At 44.2% G+C, this 17,240-nt stretch overlaps 1 protein-coding gene across 1 annotated transcript in view; it reads right to left on the bottom strand.

Annotated features, from left to right (window-relative positions):
- Positions 1 to 7,168: 7,168 nt before the first annotated feature.
- The window catches only part of LOC139388723 (hormonally up-regulated Neu-associated kinase), a 23,101-nt gene continuing 13,029 nt past the window's right edge, over positions 7,169 to 17,240 (bottom strand). The window contains exons 5-10 of the mRNA XM_071135590.1: positions 16,752 to 16,887; positions 15,940 to 16,067; positions 12,415 to 12,541; positions 12,111 to 12,279; positions 11,672 to 11,831; positions 7,169 to 8,447 (exon numbers count right to left, since the gene is read on the bottom strand). Of these exons, the coding sequence (XP_070991691.1) occupies positions 7,678 to 8,447; positions 11,672 to 11,831; positions 12,111 to 12,279; positions 12,415 to 12,541; positions 15,940 to 16,067; positions 16,752 to 16,887 (1,490 nt within the window). The 3' untranslated portion in view covers positions 7,169 to 7,677. The remainder of the gene's footprint in view (positions 8,448 to 11,671; positions 11,832 to 12,110; positions 12,280 to 12,414; positions 12,542 to 15,939; positions 16,068 to 16,751; positions 16,888 to 17,240) is intronic.

Raw genomic sequence — 17,240 nt, 5'->3', positions numbered from 1 at the left:
GAAATATACAGTAATATACAATATTATACAGTATTATACAGTAATATAGGAATATACAGTATTATACAGTAATATACAATATTATACAGTATTATACAGTAATATAGGAATATACAGTATTATACAGTAATATAGGAATATACAGTATTATACAGTAATATAGGAATATACAGTATTATACAGTAATATAGGAATATACAGTATTATACAGTAATATACAATATTATACAGTATTATACAGTAATATAGGAATATACAGTATTATACAGTAATATAGGAATATACAGTATTATACAGTAATGTAGGAATATACAGTATTATACAGTAATGTAGGAATATACAGTATTATACAGTAATATAGGAATATACAGTATTATAAAGTAATGTACAGTATTAGATTTATACAGTTATATATAGTATTATACAGTAATATAGTAATATGCAGTATTATAAAGTAATATACAGTATTAGAGTTATACAGTATTATACAGTAATATAGGAATATACAGTATTATAAAGTATTATACAGTAATATAGTAATATACAGTATTGTAAAGTAATATACAGTATTAGAGTTATACAGTAATATACAGTAGTATAGAGTAATATAGGAATATACAGTATTATAAAGTATTACAGTATTAGAGTTATACAGTAATATACAGTAATATACAGTAATATAAAGTATTATACAGTAATATACAGTATTATAGTAATATACAGTAATATAGTAATATACAGTATTATAAAGTAATATACAGTATTAGAGTTATACAGTAATATACAGTATTATACAGTAATATACAGTATTATACAGTAATATAGGAATATACAGTATTATACAGTATTAGAGCTATACAGTAATATACAGTAAAATAAAGTATTATACGGTAATGTACAGTATTATAGTAATATATAGTATTATAAAGTATTATGCAGTATTAGAGTTATACAGTAATATAGTAATATAGTAATATACAGTGCTATACAGTATTATATGGTAATATAGTAATATACAGTATTATAAAGTATTATACAGTATTATAGTTATACAGTAATATACAGTAATATACAGTGATATACAGTATTATACAGTAATATACAGTATTATACAGTATTAGAGATATACAGTAATATACAGCATTATAAAGTATGTGGAGGACTATGTATTTTTGTAAATAACAGCTGGTGCACGATATCTAAGGAAGTCTCAAGCAATTGCTCGCCTGAGTTAGAGTATCTCATGATAAGCTGTAGACCACACTACCTACAGAGTTTTCATCTGTATTTGTCGTAGCTGTTTACATACCACCACAGTCAGAGGCTGGCACTAAGATAGCATTGAATGAGCTGCATTCTGCCATAAGCAAACAAGAAAACGCTCAGCCAGAGGCGGCGCTCCTAGTGGCCGGGGACTTTAATGCAGGGAAACTTTAAATCAGTTTTACCAAAGTTCTATCAGCATGTTAAATGTGCAACTAGAGGAAAAAAAGAAGTGCATTGATGACGTCATGCCCACAGTGACCGCACGTACATACCCCAACCAGAAGCCATGGATTACAGGCAACATCTGCACCGAGCTAAAGGCTAGAGCTGCCGTTTTCAAGGAGTGGGACTCTAACCTGGAAGCTAATAAGAAATCCCACTATGCCCTCCGACAAACCATCAAACAGGCAAAGCATCAATACAGGATCGAATTGTACAACAATTGTACGACGCTCGTCGGATGTGGCAGGGCTTGCAAACCATTACAGACTACAAAGGGAAGCACAGCCTAGAGCTGCCCAGGGACACGAGCCTACCAGACGAGCTAAACTACTTCTATGCTCGCTTCGAGGCAAATAAAACTGAAACATGCATGAGAGCACCAGCTGTTCTGAAAGACTGTGTGATCACACTCTCCGCAGCCGATGTGAGTAAGACCTTTAAACAGGTCAACATTCACAAGGTCGCCGGGCTTGTGTACTGCGAGCATGCTTTGACCAACTGGCAAGTGTCTTCAATGACATTTTCAACCTCTCCCTGTCCGAGTCTGTAATACTTACATGTTTTAAGCAGACCACCATAGTCCCTGTGCCCAAGAACACTAAGGTAACCTGCCTAAATGACTACCGACCAGTAGCACTCACGTCTGTAGCCATGAAGTGCTTTGAAAGGTTGATCATGGCTCACATCAACACCATTATCCCAGAAACCCTAGACCCACTCCAATTTGCATTACCACCCCAACAGATCCACAGATGATGCAATCTCTATTGCACTCCACACTCCCCTTTCCCACCTGGACAAAAGGAACACCTATGTGAGAATGTTATTCATTGACTACAGCTCAGCATTCAACACCATAGTGCCCTCAAAGCTCACCACTAAGCTAAGGACCCTGGAACTAAACACCTCCCTCTGCAACTGGATTCTGGACTTCCTGACGGGCCGCCCCCAGGTGGTAAGGGTAGGTAACAACACAACTGCCGCGCTGATCCTCAACACTGAGGCCCCTCAGGGGTGCGTGCTCAGTCCCCTCCTGTACTCCCTGTTCACTCATGACTGCATGGCCAGGCATGACTCCAACACCATCATTAAGTTTGCCGATGACACAAGAGTGGTAGGTCTGATCACCGACAACGACGAGACAGAATATATTGAGGAGGTCAGAGACCTGGCCGTGTGGTTTTACACCGCTGCTACTCTCTGTTGTTATCATCTATGCATAGTCACTTTAATAACTCTACCTACATGTACATATTACCTCAACTAACCGGTGACCCCACACATGGACATTGTTATTTCACTGCTGCTCTTTAATTACTTGTTACTTATTTTTATCCATGTTTTTTTTAAACTGCATTGTTGGTTAGGGGCTCGTAAGTCAGCATTTCATGGTTAGGTTGTATTCGGCACATGTAACTAATGCAATTTGATTTGATTTGATTTGATTTATCTAGGGATATTAGATCCAATGTTTGTTGATACAGGCACAACGAGTTGGGCTCCCAAGTGGCACTGCATCTCAGTGCTAGAGGCGTCACTACAGACACCCTGGTTCAAATCCAGGCTGTATCACAGCGGTCTAAGGCACTGCATCTCAGTGCTAGAGGCGTCACTACAGACACCCTGGTTCAAATCCAGGCTGTATCACAGCGGTCTAAGGCACTGCATCTCAGTGCTAGAGGCGTCACTACAGACACCCTGGTTCGATTCCAGGCTGTATCACAGCGGTCTAAGGCACTGCATCTCAGTGCTAGAGGCGTCACTACAGACACCCTGGTTCGATTCCAGGCTGTATCACAGCGTTCTAAGGCACTGCATCTCAGTGCTAGAGGCGTCACTATAGACACCCTGGTTCGATTCCAGGCTGTATCACAGCGGTCTAAGGCACTGCATCTCAGTGCTAGAGGCGTCACTACAGACACCCTGGTTAGATTCCAGGCTGTATCACAACCGGCTGTGATTGGGAGTCCCATAGGGCAGAATACAATTGGCCCAGCGTGTAGGCCATCATTGTAAATAACAAATTGTTCTTCACTGACTTGCCTAGTTAAATAAAGGTTACATTTAAAATACAATTTTAATTAAAACTGTCTTCACCGGCGTTACAAATGAGACATCAAAATATTCTGGAACGTTTCTCTCAAACACTTGGGCTGTTGTTGCATTTCATATGCTATCACAACAGCGGTTCAACACTTGGCTGTCATTCAGAAAATTCCTTCCTGGATCAAATTATGATTTGTGAACTGTGAAAATATCATGGAGTAATTCAACAGCTTTTCACCAAATGCGCATTCCAACAAGTATTATGCATAATTATTCATGAGTATCGATTCAGGTTTGTAAAATATCAAGGTAAGGTGACTCTTTCGGGTTAGAAGCATTCCATTTTTTTTTTAAATTGCAATTATTATTATTTTGTATTTGTGTGCCAATGAAAACATTTTTCACTGCTTAACATGATACAACAAAATGTTACATTTACATTTCATTTGGGAGATATCTTTACAAACAAACAGCTAGATCCACGGTTCTTACAGGGTTCAACTGATTAATACTTTATATAACCACAAACTTACACTGCCATAAATGCAAATCCATCAAGACACCAACACGATTAAAGGGTTAAACATACTTTTTAATTCAACTTGTGAATTTTATTGAATATATCTATGATTCCCCTCTTTATATCTTAATATAATGACATTAAAATAAATTGGCAGATTATTATCAATGATTTATCAACAGCTGTAACAAGTTGTCCAGTGTAGGAAACGCGCACCGGTACCCTAGTTTCTGGAAAGACCCGTATACAGTAGACATGGGTGTACACTTTCAGGCTTGTTGACAGGAGTTATTGTTCCAGCTGGCCTCTGGTGTGTATCACCCTTTCTCTCCGGTCCGTGGTTAAGCTAGAGGGGTCTGTGTCATAGTCTGTTTGTCTCGCTGGTGCTACAGGGGAGGGGGGGAGATTTGGCTCTAACTGCCCACACTGCGTTCCAAATTGCACCCTACTTTTGACCGTGGCCCACAGAGCTCTGTAGAAAATGTAGTGCACTACATAGGGGATAGGGTGCTACTTTGGACTTGTGCCCTGTCTCTGGTAAACAAAGGCCCTAATACACTTCACCCCCCCCCCCCCCCTCCAAAAGGGAGCCTTTTTGTTGTGTGTGACGCGTCTGTCTCACAGAGCTTTAAGGACCCCTGTTCTTTGTCTGGTCAGAGGGCGGTGTCACGGAGAACGGTTTACGGACGAGACCCGGGTACCGTAGTCGAGTGGATTAACAGTGTGTGTGTGTGTGTGTGTGTGAATTGTGTGGGTGCGTGATCGTGTGAGGCAGTACGAAGGGCTCATTCAGCTGTCGTGTTTGGTGTTCATGACTATACTACCACAGCTGTCTTGTAGGAAATGGATACACCATGTGTAGAGTGTGTGTGTGTATGGTATGTGAGGGTGTGTGTGTAGGGATGGTTTTGGGGTCAGGACTGTTTCCCATCTTGCTGAGAGGGAAATAGTTCACATTATTCTGTTGATGAAGAGACCCAGGTCTTTGTTTAGGACGTATTAATGTAACATTTGATCAATGAATGGTTTGATGGTTTGATGGTTTGATGGTTTGATGGTTAGATGGTTTGATGGTTTGATGGTTTGATGGTTTGATGGTTTGATGGTTAGATGGTTAGATGGTTAGATGGTTTGATGGTTTGATGGTTTGATGGTTTGATGGTTAGATGGTTAGATGGTTAGATGGTTTGATGGTTTGATGGTTTGATGGTTTGATGGTTTGATGGTTAGATGGTTTGATGGTTAGATGGTTAGATGGTTTGATGGTTTGATGGTTTGATGGTTTGATGGTTAGATGGTTAGATGGTTAGATGGTTAGATGGTTAGATGGTTAGATGGTTTGATGGTTTGATGGTTAGATGGTTTGATGGTTTGATGGTTTGATGGTTTGATGGTTTGATGGTTTGATGGTTAGATGGTTTGATGGTTTGATGGTTAGATGGTTTGATGGTTTGATGGTTTGATGGTTTGATGGTTTGCAATGTATACATTTTATTATCTGGTTTATATTGGCAAAATATTTGAGTATCGTGAACACACACACACACACACACACACACACTTGTCTATAGGCCCCCAGACAGGGCAGCAGGTGCAGTAAAAGGATCAGACAGAGACTTCATGGATTTAGTATAAATATTGAAAATATTTTATAAGCCATCGTAAAAATCTCGACACTCAAAAGCAAAAAAGCTATTTATTACAAAAGAACCTCCGTTCATTTCAACAACAGCAAAAAAAACATTTTCTTTAAAAAGACTTACAAAGACATTTCATATTTTCAAAAAAGTTCAAAAGTTTTTTTTTAAATGTTCGTATTAAAAATCGGTATTAAAACAGTCTTGCATGCAAGTGTTGACAGATATGAAACACATTCTATGTCAAAAGGGAGAAGCATTGTGTAAAGTGGAAGCCTTTGCTCGTCCAATACAGTCTGGTGAATCAACGGTGTGACAATGTCAAATGTCACAGGCAATATGTACAAGAATCATAGAATCAATAAAAAATAAAAAATCATAGAATACAGAACACTAGAATCCATCATCGGGAACCTTTAGAACCCCCGGAATCATACAGTATTATTAATTACACGGTAAACTGGCACTACAACACCCATCGTTTCCATTCGTTCAGAAAGCACCTTGGCAATACCGTCGTTTACGGCAGGCAAGAACACACACATAGCAATATTGCACAAACTACAGTCAGTATCACTTAAAGACGATATGAAATGTGTCACTTTTACGTGCCGTGATAGTGGAAGGTCTACCCTCCTCTTCCTCCTCTTCCTCCTCCTGTTTCAGTCTGAGGCAGGGCAGGGTTACAACACTCATTGTAATCCCTTTGACACTTTTATATAACTTGTCTGTCTCAACAGGTAGATCTGCTAACAAGAGTCCCTAATGGTATCCTACACATTCTATAGTCCATAGGGCTCTGGTTAAAAGCAGTGTGCTATGTAGGGAATAGAATACTATTCGGGACGCACCCTAAGGAATGGATCTAATAGTTAAACTGTCATATAGAATGATGTATATTTCCACTGTCGTATAGAAGCTGATTGTATAACAGGTTGACAGTTGGGCTCAGAACACAACCTTATAGGGCTATAGGGAAGGCAGAGCGGTGTGGAAGGTTATGTGACTGGCTAAGAAACAAACTAAATCCCTAGGATTCTGCAGTGTTGGGTTCCAGTGGAACACAATTCACCGTGGAAACCGTAGAATTAGAATGCGTTCTAATTCCGCGGTAGAACCCACGGTTGATGGTCAGGTTCCGTTGGAATGAAACCGAAGCGGAAATTCCACATAACTAATCGACTGATCTTAACCACAGATCACAGAATGTTTCGTTTTAATGAATGTGACAGCAGAAAGGTGAGACCGACAGGCAGCTGTTGGTATATTGGTTGACTCGAACTATGTGGCTTAACGTACACAACCACAGTAATATCAAGCTGAAGGAACTTCCTGGAATAACACAATGACACAACAGTCTTCCAGGGAAATCAGCCCCTGATGTCGTTGTAGGTTTGGTTTACAATAGTTAGTTAATACAGCCATTTCCACTGTAAACGCCTCATCTTAATTTCCCTGAATGTGTGTGTGTGTGTGTGTGTGTGTCACTCTCTCACAACACAATATGTAACAACGACAGGTAAAACTCTGACACTGTAGAGCTTTACTTCATATGTTCAAGTCACTGGAGTCCCAGCTTGTCTTCACAAAGGCCTTTCACCAGCAGAAACAAACGTTGACAGTACAAACAGTCATTTTCATTTCATTTTCAAACCCACCTTTAGTCATCGGTGTTTTACTTTATAGTCTTTCACTCCAACAGCCAGAGTGTCTCTGTGTATCTAGAGTCGTAGTGTCGTCATGGTGACTGCCTCAGCAGAGGACAGTTCACAGGGTCAAAGTTCACAAAAGTTCCAAGGCCGCTCAGGAAGAACCACGCCCACTTCCTGCCCCAAAACAGGACGCAGGACGTATGATCGAGATGAAAAAACTGTCTGAAACGACGACCTCTTATCTCCTCGTTTCATTGGGCACTAACTTTGGACCAGAGCCATAATCCTCCACATGGTCATTGATCATCGCCATTGTCCCGTTACCCAGAATGCTTCAGCAGAGGGTCTTGAGTGCCCCGGAGGCGCAGAGCAGCGTCTGCATGTGGTAAGGGGGCGGAGACACCAGATCCTCCTCCACCGCTTGCTCCGCCCTGAAACTGAACGGCTGGAAGGGAACCTTCTTCTTCAGGATCTGACCGATGCCCATAGAGGGGAACTTACTGCCGCGGTGATAGGGGCTGTCTGGCTCAACGCTGCCCCCGGAGGACGGAGGACTGAAGGCAGATGACGGGTTGAGGGGGGAGAAGGCTGATTTGGGCGGGGAGAAGGCTGAGCCTCCTGGGGGGCTGCCGAAGGAGCTGGGGGGGCTACAGCTGGTGTCTGACCCGCACCAGTCACCCGAGTTAGAGGAGGACTTTTTAGGCTGGGGGTTGACGATGAGGACGGGGGGGCTGGGGATGGTCGCCTTTTTTAAGTAGGAGGAGTCAGGGTGAAAGGCGGAGACATGTCGCGGAGGGGAGAAGGTCCCATTGGTCAGTTTGTACCAGGGAGTGGCCGAGGCAGGAACCACAACGTCGTCGATTGGCTCGGCTTTGGAGAGGGAGTCGTAGGAGTGCATACCGATTGGAGAGGGAGCCGGGGGGGCAGGGATGTGGTCTGGGCTAGTATTGGCCGCCTGGAGAGTTTCGAGGCGCCTGATTGGCTGTGGCGTGCGGGGGAAGAGGGGGTGGATCTCTAGGTATTCCATGGAGGACGAGGCAACGGTGCCGGACGGGGCGAGAGGAGAAGCACGGTGGAAGTTACCTGTCACCGCTCGCAGAAGACCTGAGAGAGAGAGAGAGAGAAAGAGACAGAGAGAGAGAGACAGAGAGAGACAAAGACAGAGAGAGAGAGAGAGAGAGAGAGAGATAATTAATATGTTAATGTCAGTCACTACATACCACATTCTATAACAGTGTTACCCTCTGGGCCGACATGTATCTACCAGACCTGGGTTCAAATACTGGTGTGTCTGTGTGTCTGTGTCTGTGTGTGTGTGTGTGTGTGTGTGTCTGTGTGTGTCTGTGTGTGGTAGATGTCTTTAGGGTGAGTGTGTGTGTGTGTGGTAAGATGTCTTTAGGGTGAGTGTGTGTGTGTGTGTGTGTGTGTGTGTGGTAAGATGTCTTTAGGGTGAGTGTGTGTGTGTGTGGTAAGATGTCTTTAGGGTGAGTGTGTGTGTGTGTGGTAAGATGTCTTTAGGGTGAGTGTGTGTGTGTGTGTGTGAGTGTGTGTGTGTGTGTGGTAAGATGTCTTTAGACAAAACATAAATACACCCATTGAGGTTGAGGAGCTCCTTTGAGACTGAACACAGACAACCTGTAAAGGTTGGAAAGGGATGGAGAGAAAGAGCGAGAGGGAGAGAGAGAAAGATTTGCAGAGAGCAGGAGAAGAGGGATGGAACAATATATTTCTCAGGAGGGAGAAAGGGATAGATACACAGCATGGCATATTAGTCTATTCGGGCTATTTCAGCCACACCTGTTGCTGACAGGTGTATAAAATCCCACAAGTCAGTTCTTCAAAATTTAGTCAAAGCCTAAGATCACCCAATGCCCAATGCCAAGCGGTCGGCTGGAGTGGTGTGAAGCGCGCCGCCATTGGACTCAATGAAAACGTGTTCTCTGGAGTGATGAATACGACAGACGAATCTGGGTTTGGCGAATGCCAGGAGAACGCTACGTGCCCGAATGCATAGTGCTAACTGTGGAGGACTGGTCTGGGGTTGTTTTTCATGGTTCGGGCCCCTTAGTTCCAGTGAAGAGAAATCTTAACACTGCAGCATACAATGACATTCTAGACGATTCTGTGCTTCCAACTTTGTGGCAACAGTTTGGGGGAAGGCCCTTTCCTGTTTCAGCATGACAATGCCCCCGTGCACAAAGCGAGGTCCATACAGAAATGCTTTGTCGAGATCGGTGTGGAAGAACTTGACTGGCCTCCACAGAGCCCTGACCTCAACCCCATTGAACACCTTTGTAATGAATTTGAACACAGACTACGCGCCTAATCGCCCAACATCAGAGCCCGACCTCACTAATACTCTTGTGGCTGAAAAGAAGCAAGTCTCAGCAGCAATGTTCCAACATCTAGTGGAAAGCCTTCCCAGAAGAGTGGAGACTGTTATAGCAGCAATGTTCCAACATCTAGTGGAAAGCCTTCCCAGAAGAGTGGAGGCTGTTATAGCAGCAATGTTCCAACATCTAGTGGAAAGCCTTCCCAGAAGAGTGGAGGCTGTTATAGCAGCAATGTTCCAACATCTAGTGGAAAGCCTTCCCTGAAGAGTGGAGGCTGTTATAGCAGCAATGTTCCAACATCTAGTTGAAAGTCTTCCCAGAAGAGTGGAGGCTGTTATAGCAGCAATGTTCCAACATCTAGTGGAAAGCCTTCCCAGAAGAGTGGAGGCTGTTATAGCAGCAATGTTCCAACATCTAGTGGAAAGCCTTCCCAGAAGAGTAGAGGCTGTTATAGCAGTAACGGAGGGACCAACCCCATATTAATGCCCATGATTGTGGAATGAGATGTCGGATGAGCAGGTCACCTTCCTCTGTTAATTGGGTCAACAGAATACAGAGTACAGAGTACATATGAACATATGAACACATACACTCGCCAATGGCCCATTTTAAGGTATGCCCAGTACTATGCTGGCTGTGCTGTATGTGTGTGTGTTTGTGTGTGTGTGTGTGTGTGTGTGTGTGTGTGTGTGTGTGTGTGTGTGTGTGTGTGTGTGTGTGTGTGTGTGTGGTCTCACCTGTTTTATGGGGATGAAGGGATGGGAGGGATGGAGGGGTAGAGGAGTGGAGGTATGGAGGGATGACATCTAGTGTTGGGTTGTATCCAGATTTCCATATCTTCATATCGTGCCCGTGTCATCCCGGGTTTTATGGTATTACCGACAGTGCACACAAGGGCCGCTATTTCTTTTCAAAGGAAGATAATCCCCATAAAACGTCACTTACCAGAATGCTAACAAAATACTAACCAATACTTTTTAAAGTGTATTTAACCTTTCTTTAAATAGGCAAGTCAGTTATGAAAAAATTCTTATTTACAATGACGGCCGACCCCGGCCAAACCCTAACCCGGACGATGCTGGGACAATTGTGCGCCGCCCTATGAGGACTCCCAATCACGGCCGGGTTGTGATACAGCCTGGAATCAAACCAGGGACTGTAGTGACACCTCTAGCACTGAGATGCAGTTCCTCAGACCACTGGCCACTTGGGAGCCCGAGTGATACTAAGGAATTCTCATAGAGAATGCAAACTAAATGCTAACGAGCGCATTGCAAACATTTTGTACAGTTTCTGACCTAAACTGTACAAGTTAAAATGCTACTCACAGTTTGCTGCACGCACAAAACTAATATTAGCCAGCAAGGCTCTTGATCTAGGAGAGGATTCTCTACTGTTACCAAGCGAATTCTTGATTTTAGAAGAAGCCAACCACTTAGCTAGATAGGCTAACTAGCAACTACATTAGCACACCAAACACACAACTACAAGGTATTTAGCACATTTTAGATAAGACATATCTAGCTGGCCAACATTTAGTTGTTAATTAGATCACCTGACGCACGCTGCACAACAGTGAATGACTCTCGAGGCTACGGCCTCTCGTCGTTGTGTGCTTGTAAACAAACACCAAACACATTTTTATCTACTGACGTATTTCACAAGTTGACTACAGCTATTTACTTTTTTTTTTAAAGTAGATACAAATATTCAAATGTATATAAAAAAAATAAAACTTTAAAAAACTTTTAAAAAATAGGTTCAACGGTGGTGACAGTATTGAAAAACAATCCCGTGGTTTTCCCCCAAATATCCCAGTATACACAGTATATACGGTATACCGCCCAAGCATAGTGACATCTGCCATCGTTGTGGAGAGTAGTCAGCTCTCCAGATAACACAAAAGGGTGGAAGGATTTCTGTTGAGAGGACAGACATGGAATAGAGTGGTGTGAGTGTGTGTGTGTGTGTGTGTGTGTGTGTGTGTGCTCTCACCATTCCTGTGCTTCTTCTCCTTGCTCGGGCCCTTGCTAACGGCCAGGTAGACGGGAGTCTGTTTAGGAGGGATGGTGACCTTCTCTACGTGTTTTCTCCACTGGGTTTGGAAGTATTCATTCTTCTCTGTCTTCTTCTCCTTCTCCTGGTACACCTTCTCCTGGAGGACAGAGACGTTATTACAACGTTATTCCCAGAGATATTCAAGTATTCTATTCTTCTCCTGGAGGACAGAGACATTATTACAACGTTATTCCCAGAGATATTCAAGTATTCTATTCTTCTCCTGGAGGACAGAGACGTTATTGCAACGTTATTCCCAGAGATATTCAAGTAATATATTATTCTCCTGGAGGACAGAGACGTTACCACTATAATGTAGTGTAGTGTAGGGTGTCTATAATATCCTTTACTCCAGGTGTTGTTTACCCTAACCTACCCTGTACTCCTTGGAGAGCCTCTTCATCTTGTTGTTGAGCAGGAAGTAGACAGCCAGGGTGTGACAGGCTCTGTTGGTGAGCACGGCACTTAGCACCTCGCTGTGTTTGTAGCCCATCCTCTCTGTCATGTGCAGTAATACCATGTGGTTGATCTCCTCAATGTGGATCCTAGAGAAACAGAGAGAGACGTTAGCCATCAGACCTGTGTCTGTGTTGCCGTGTGTGTGTGTGTGTGTGTGTGTGTGGACCTGTTGAGGTAGGGTGCTCCAGTGTTAGCGTTAGCCAGTTGACCTGTGTGTGTACCTGTTGAGGTAGGGTGCTCCAGTGTTAGCGTTAGCCAGTTGTAGCCAGGAGTCGACCATGACCTGGTGGATGTTGGGTCTCTTAGCTGGATCTGGTTCTAACAGCTTCTTCAACAGACAGATGGCCGCTGTGGAGAGAGAGGAGGGGAGAGGGAGAGAGGGAGAGAGAGAGAGAGGGAGAGAGAGGGAGAGAGAGCGAGCGAGCGAGGAAACGAGAGAGAGATGGGGGAGAGGATGGGAGAGGGGGAGAGAGAGAGGGAATGAGAAAGAGAGATGGGGGAGAGGAGGGTAGAGGGAGAGGGAGTGAGCGAGGAAACGAGAGAGAGATGGGGGAGAGGAGGGCAGAGGGGGAGAGAGGGAGAGGGAGAGAGAGAGAGACAGACAGAGAGGGAGAGAGAGAGAGAGAGAGAGACAGACAGACAGACAGACAGACAGAGAGAGAGAGAGAGAGAGAGAGAGAGAGAGAGAGAGAGAGAGAGAGAGAGAGAGCGAGCGAGGAAGAGGAGAGGAGGGCAGAGGGGGAGAGAGGGAGAGGGAGAGAGAGAAAGACAGACAGAGAGGGAGAGAGAGAGAGAGAAAGGGGGGGGGGAGGGAGAGAGAGAATTGGTTAAAATATTTACCATGACGTAAAATACTAACTAATCCAGACAGAGTGTATCAGGGTTGGGGTGAATTCTATTTCAATTCCAATCAATTCAAATGTTCCTTATTGAAAAGCATTGGGCACAATTGGAATTACAGTGTAACTTGCCCAATTAACTATGATTTTAAATGGAAGTGGACCCGGCCAACCCCAGTGTCTGTGTCAGTGTTCAGACTTCCATTCTCAACATTCTCAGTGAGGTTAAATGACACATATGTCTGTCTGACCCTTGTGCTTTTCTGTTGACTGTTGACTGGCAATTCATAGTTTCCTGTTAGTTCTAACTGTGTCTCAGCTGATGGATTCCTCACGGAAACACAAGTTCCTCTCAGACACAGGGCTATTTACAGAATAACAACTTTCTCTCTCTCTCTCCCTCCCCCTCTCCTTAGGAAACGAGGGAATAATGTCTGTCTGTCTGGTGTCTGGAATCTCAGGGCCTCGCCTCCCCTCCCCTCCCCTCTCCTCTCCTCTCCTCTCCTCTCCTCTCCTCTCCTCTCCTCTCCTCTCCTCTCCTCTCCTCTCCTCTCCTCTCCTCTCCTCTCCTCTCCTCTCCTCTCCTCTCCCCTCCCCTCCCCTCCCCTCCCCTCCCCTCCCCTCCTCTCCTCTCCTCTCCTCTCCTCTCCTCTCCTCTCCCCTCCCATCCTCTCCCCTCCCCTCATCTCCTCTCCTCTCCCCTCCCATCCTCTCCCCTCCCCTCATCTCCTCTCCCCTCCCCTTCCCTCCTCTCCTCTCCTCTCCTTACATAAGAAGATGAATGAGAAGACAGCTCTGTGTCACGAGCTTGGATTAATAATTGCTTACATAACTCTGTCTCCTGACTCTGTCTAAACTCACACACTTTGCATCATCAAGAGGTGTGTGTGTGAGCGTGTGTGTGTGTGTGTGTGTGTGTGTTGACTGGAATCAGATGGGGTTGGTTGGTTTAGCAGCATCTCAAGTCTTCTCCCACTGGGCACAGATATTAGTTCAACGTCTAGTTTTGATTTACATTTGGTTGAGTTGTCAACTAACCGTGAATTCAACATGAAATCAACAACAAAAAGGTTAAAAAATAATATATATATTTTTTAAACAACATTTTGCAAATCGAATCAGCATTGATTCAACTTCATCACATACATTCATTATTATTATTATTTTTTTGGGGGGGGGGGGTTGAAATGACGTGGAAACAACGTTGATTCAACTAGTTTTTTGCCCAGTGGGATTGTTGTTCCCTTGCCAGGAACGAGGAAGAGCTAGAGGAAGGGAACCAGTTGTATGAAACGTTACAGTACCCTTTCCCCCCCCCCCCCCCCCCCCCCCCAAACCTCTAATTAAAATTGACACAACAGCCAATTGTATGAGTTATGAGTGACAGCAGGAGCTACAGGGAACCGGTTGGTCCTGCCATTAAGTGGGGGTGCCAGATGCGCTTGGCTTGGCATTCCACTAGCACCTGAGGTAGATCTTCACACACACACACACACACACACACACACACACACACACACACGCTCCCACCTCTATTATAAAAGAGATTAATCAAGGCGTCAATGAATGTTGAGACACGCTACCGTCCATGTCACTGTGTGGATCGACCTGACCTCAGAGGAATGAGCTGATAAACGTCAAGAGTAAAGTTAGCTATGGCTTGAGGGTTTAGAAAACACTCCGTGATCCAAGGAGTTGTGATGAGGTCGTCCGAAAAGGTTAAAAAAAAAGTACAAAGAAGAGTTGTTGAAACGACAACGCGGGGATGGTTGAAGAAGTCACCATAGAATATAACATGAACTACTATATTTTGATACGGCCACTAGGACGTTAGGAACAGACTGGAATATTTACTGACAAACAATTTAACGCGCTAATATAATATTAAGATAAATTACCGAGGCTGTCTTTAACTTACATGAGGGGGGGGGGGTGCTGCTAGTTACAGGCTAATTCACCCGGCACAGCCAGAAGAGGACTGGCCACCCCTCATAGCCTGGTTCCTCTCTAGGTTTCTTCCTAGGTTCTGGCCTTTCTAGGGAGTTTTTCCTAGCCACCGTGCTTCTACACCTGCATTGCTTGATGTTTAGGGAGTTTTATGCTGGGTTTCTGTACAGCACTTTGAGATACCAGCTGATGTACGTAGGGCTATATAAATACATTTGATTTGATCTGAGAGAGAGAAGAGGAGGAAGCAGACTGTCTCTATATCACCCTCTAGTTAACTATATGTGACTATGGAATATGGCCTGATTGGATTTCATGACCTAACATGAATATCTTGACTTTTAGACTCCACTTCTAGTGTTACCTGTAGTATATCTACATAGGTCATCTTTCCCCATAACCCCTCGGGTACATATCGTATCTCACCACACCTTCACACAGGGTACATATCGTATCTCAACACACCTTCACACTGGGTACATATCGTATCTCAACACACCTTCACACTGGGTACATATCGTATCTCACCACACCTTCACACTGGGTACATATCGTATCTCACCACACCTTCACACTGGGTACATATCGTATCTCACCACACCTTCACACTGGGTACATATCGTATCTCACCACACCTTCACACTGGGTACATATCGTACCTGAACACACCTTCACACTGGGTACATGCAGTTCTCTACCCTCACAAACATTTGTGTGTGTGTGTGTGTGTGTGTGTGTGTGTGTGTGTGTGTGTGTGTGTGTGTGTGTGTGTGTGTGTGTGTGTGTGTGTGTGTGTGTGTGTGTGTGTGTGTGTGTGTGTGTGTGTGTGTGTGTGTGTGTGTGTGTGGTGATGGTGGTTGGATTCCGTTCAGGTGTTGTCTACACAGAATATCCCCGAACATAGCTGTGTGTGTGTGTGTGTGTTTCTGTATGTTTGTGTATATACGTGTGTGTGTGTACCTGTAGAGAGAGAGGGCGGTAGAGGGTTCATATCCTTGTCCACCATCTTCTGGTGCAACGCCCTGAGACTGAAGGGCTCCACGGTGAAGGGAAGGCTGCCAGTCAGCATGGCGTACATGTTCACTCCTCTGTAAGGGACAACATGCACAGGAACGTTACCCACCCGTGTACAACACTCACCCAGCCACTAATAAATGTCATAATAAAGGAGTTCTAGTGAACTGGTTGAGAAGTGATCATGGCGTACATGTTCACTCCACTGTCATGGAAAACAGGGACGTTACACACTGTCTGCTAGACAACAATACCTTACTATAAATTATCATAGGCAACTTGTTGAGAAGTGATCTGGTAGTTTGTACAGAGGTCTTTACAGCAACATGTAGAAACATGTATGTTGTAAACTGTTGTGTATGAAACACGTATGTTGTAAACTGTTGTCACGCCCTGTGATGTGGGGTGGGCATTCTATGTTTTCTACTTCGTTGTTTTTAGCCGAGTATGATTCCCAATCAGAGGCAGCTAGCTGTCTATCGTTGTCTCTGATTGGGGATCATACTTAGGCAGCCCCTTTTTCCACTTTCTGTTGTGGGATCTTGTCTTTGTTTGTTGCATGGGTTTGCACTCCTAAGCTTTTCGTTCGTTGAGTTGTTTTTTTTGGTGAACATTTAATATAATAAAGAAAATGTACGCCTCCCACGCTGCACCTTGGTCTCATTCGAACGACGGACGTAACAACTGTTGTGTATAGAACATGTATGCTGTAAACTCTTGTGTATGAAACCTTTTGGTTTTGTGATATGTGTACTCACATGGACCAGACGTCCACCTTGGGTCCGTACTTCTTGCGGGACAGTAGTTCTGGAGCAGCGTAGGCTGGGCTCCCACACTGCGTACTGAACGGGTCTGAGTAACCCAGGATCCCTGCACAGTTACTGAGACCAAAATCTACAGGAGAGGGAGGGAGGGAGGGAGGGAGGGAGGGAGGGAGGGAGGGAGGGAGGGAGGGAGGGAGGGAGGGAGGGAGGGAGGAGAGGAGAGAGGGGATCGAGGAATGAAAGAGAGAGGGAGGGAAGAGAGGGGGAGGAGAGAGAGGGGGAGGAGAGAGGGGGAGAGGGAGGGAAGCGAGAGAGACAGACACAGAGAGTGAGTTGGATGTGTGTGTTTTTACAACTCTACCTGATTCAACAGTCCAATTCAAATCTAGGGGTTTTATTATCATGGGAAACATGTGTTAACATTGCCAAAGCAAGTGAAGTAGATAATAAATATAAGTGAAATAAACAATAGAAAAAGGAACA

This window comes from Oncorhynchus clarkii, chromosome 29, assembly GCF_045791955.1.
Source record: "Oncorhynchus clarkii lewisi isolate Uvic-CL-2024 chromosome 29, UVic_Ocla_1.0, whole genome shotgun sequence".
Taxonomy (NCBI): domain Eukaryota; kingdom Metazoa; phylum Chordata; class Actinopteri; order Salmoniformes; family Salmonidae; genus Oncorhynchus; species Oncorhynchus clarkii.
This window is presented reverse-complemented; position numbering and strand designations above follow the sequence as displayed.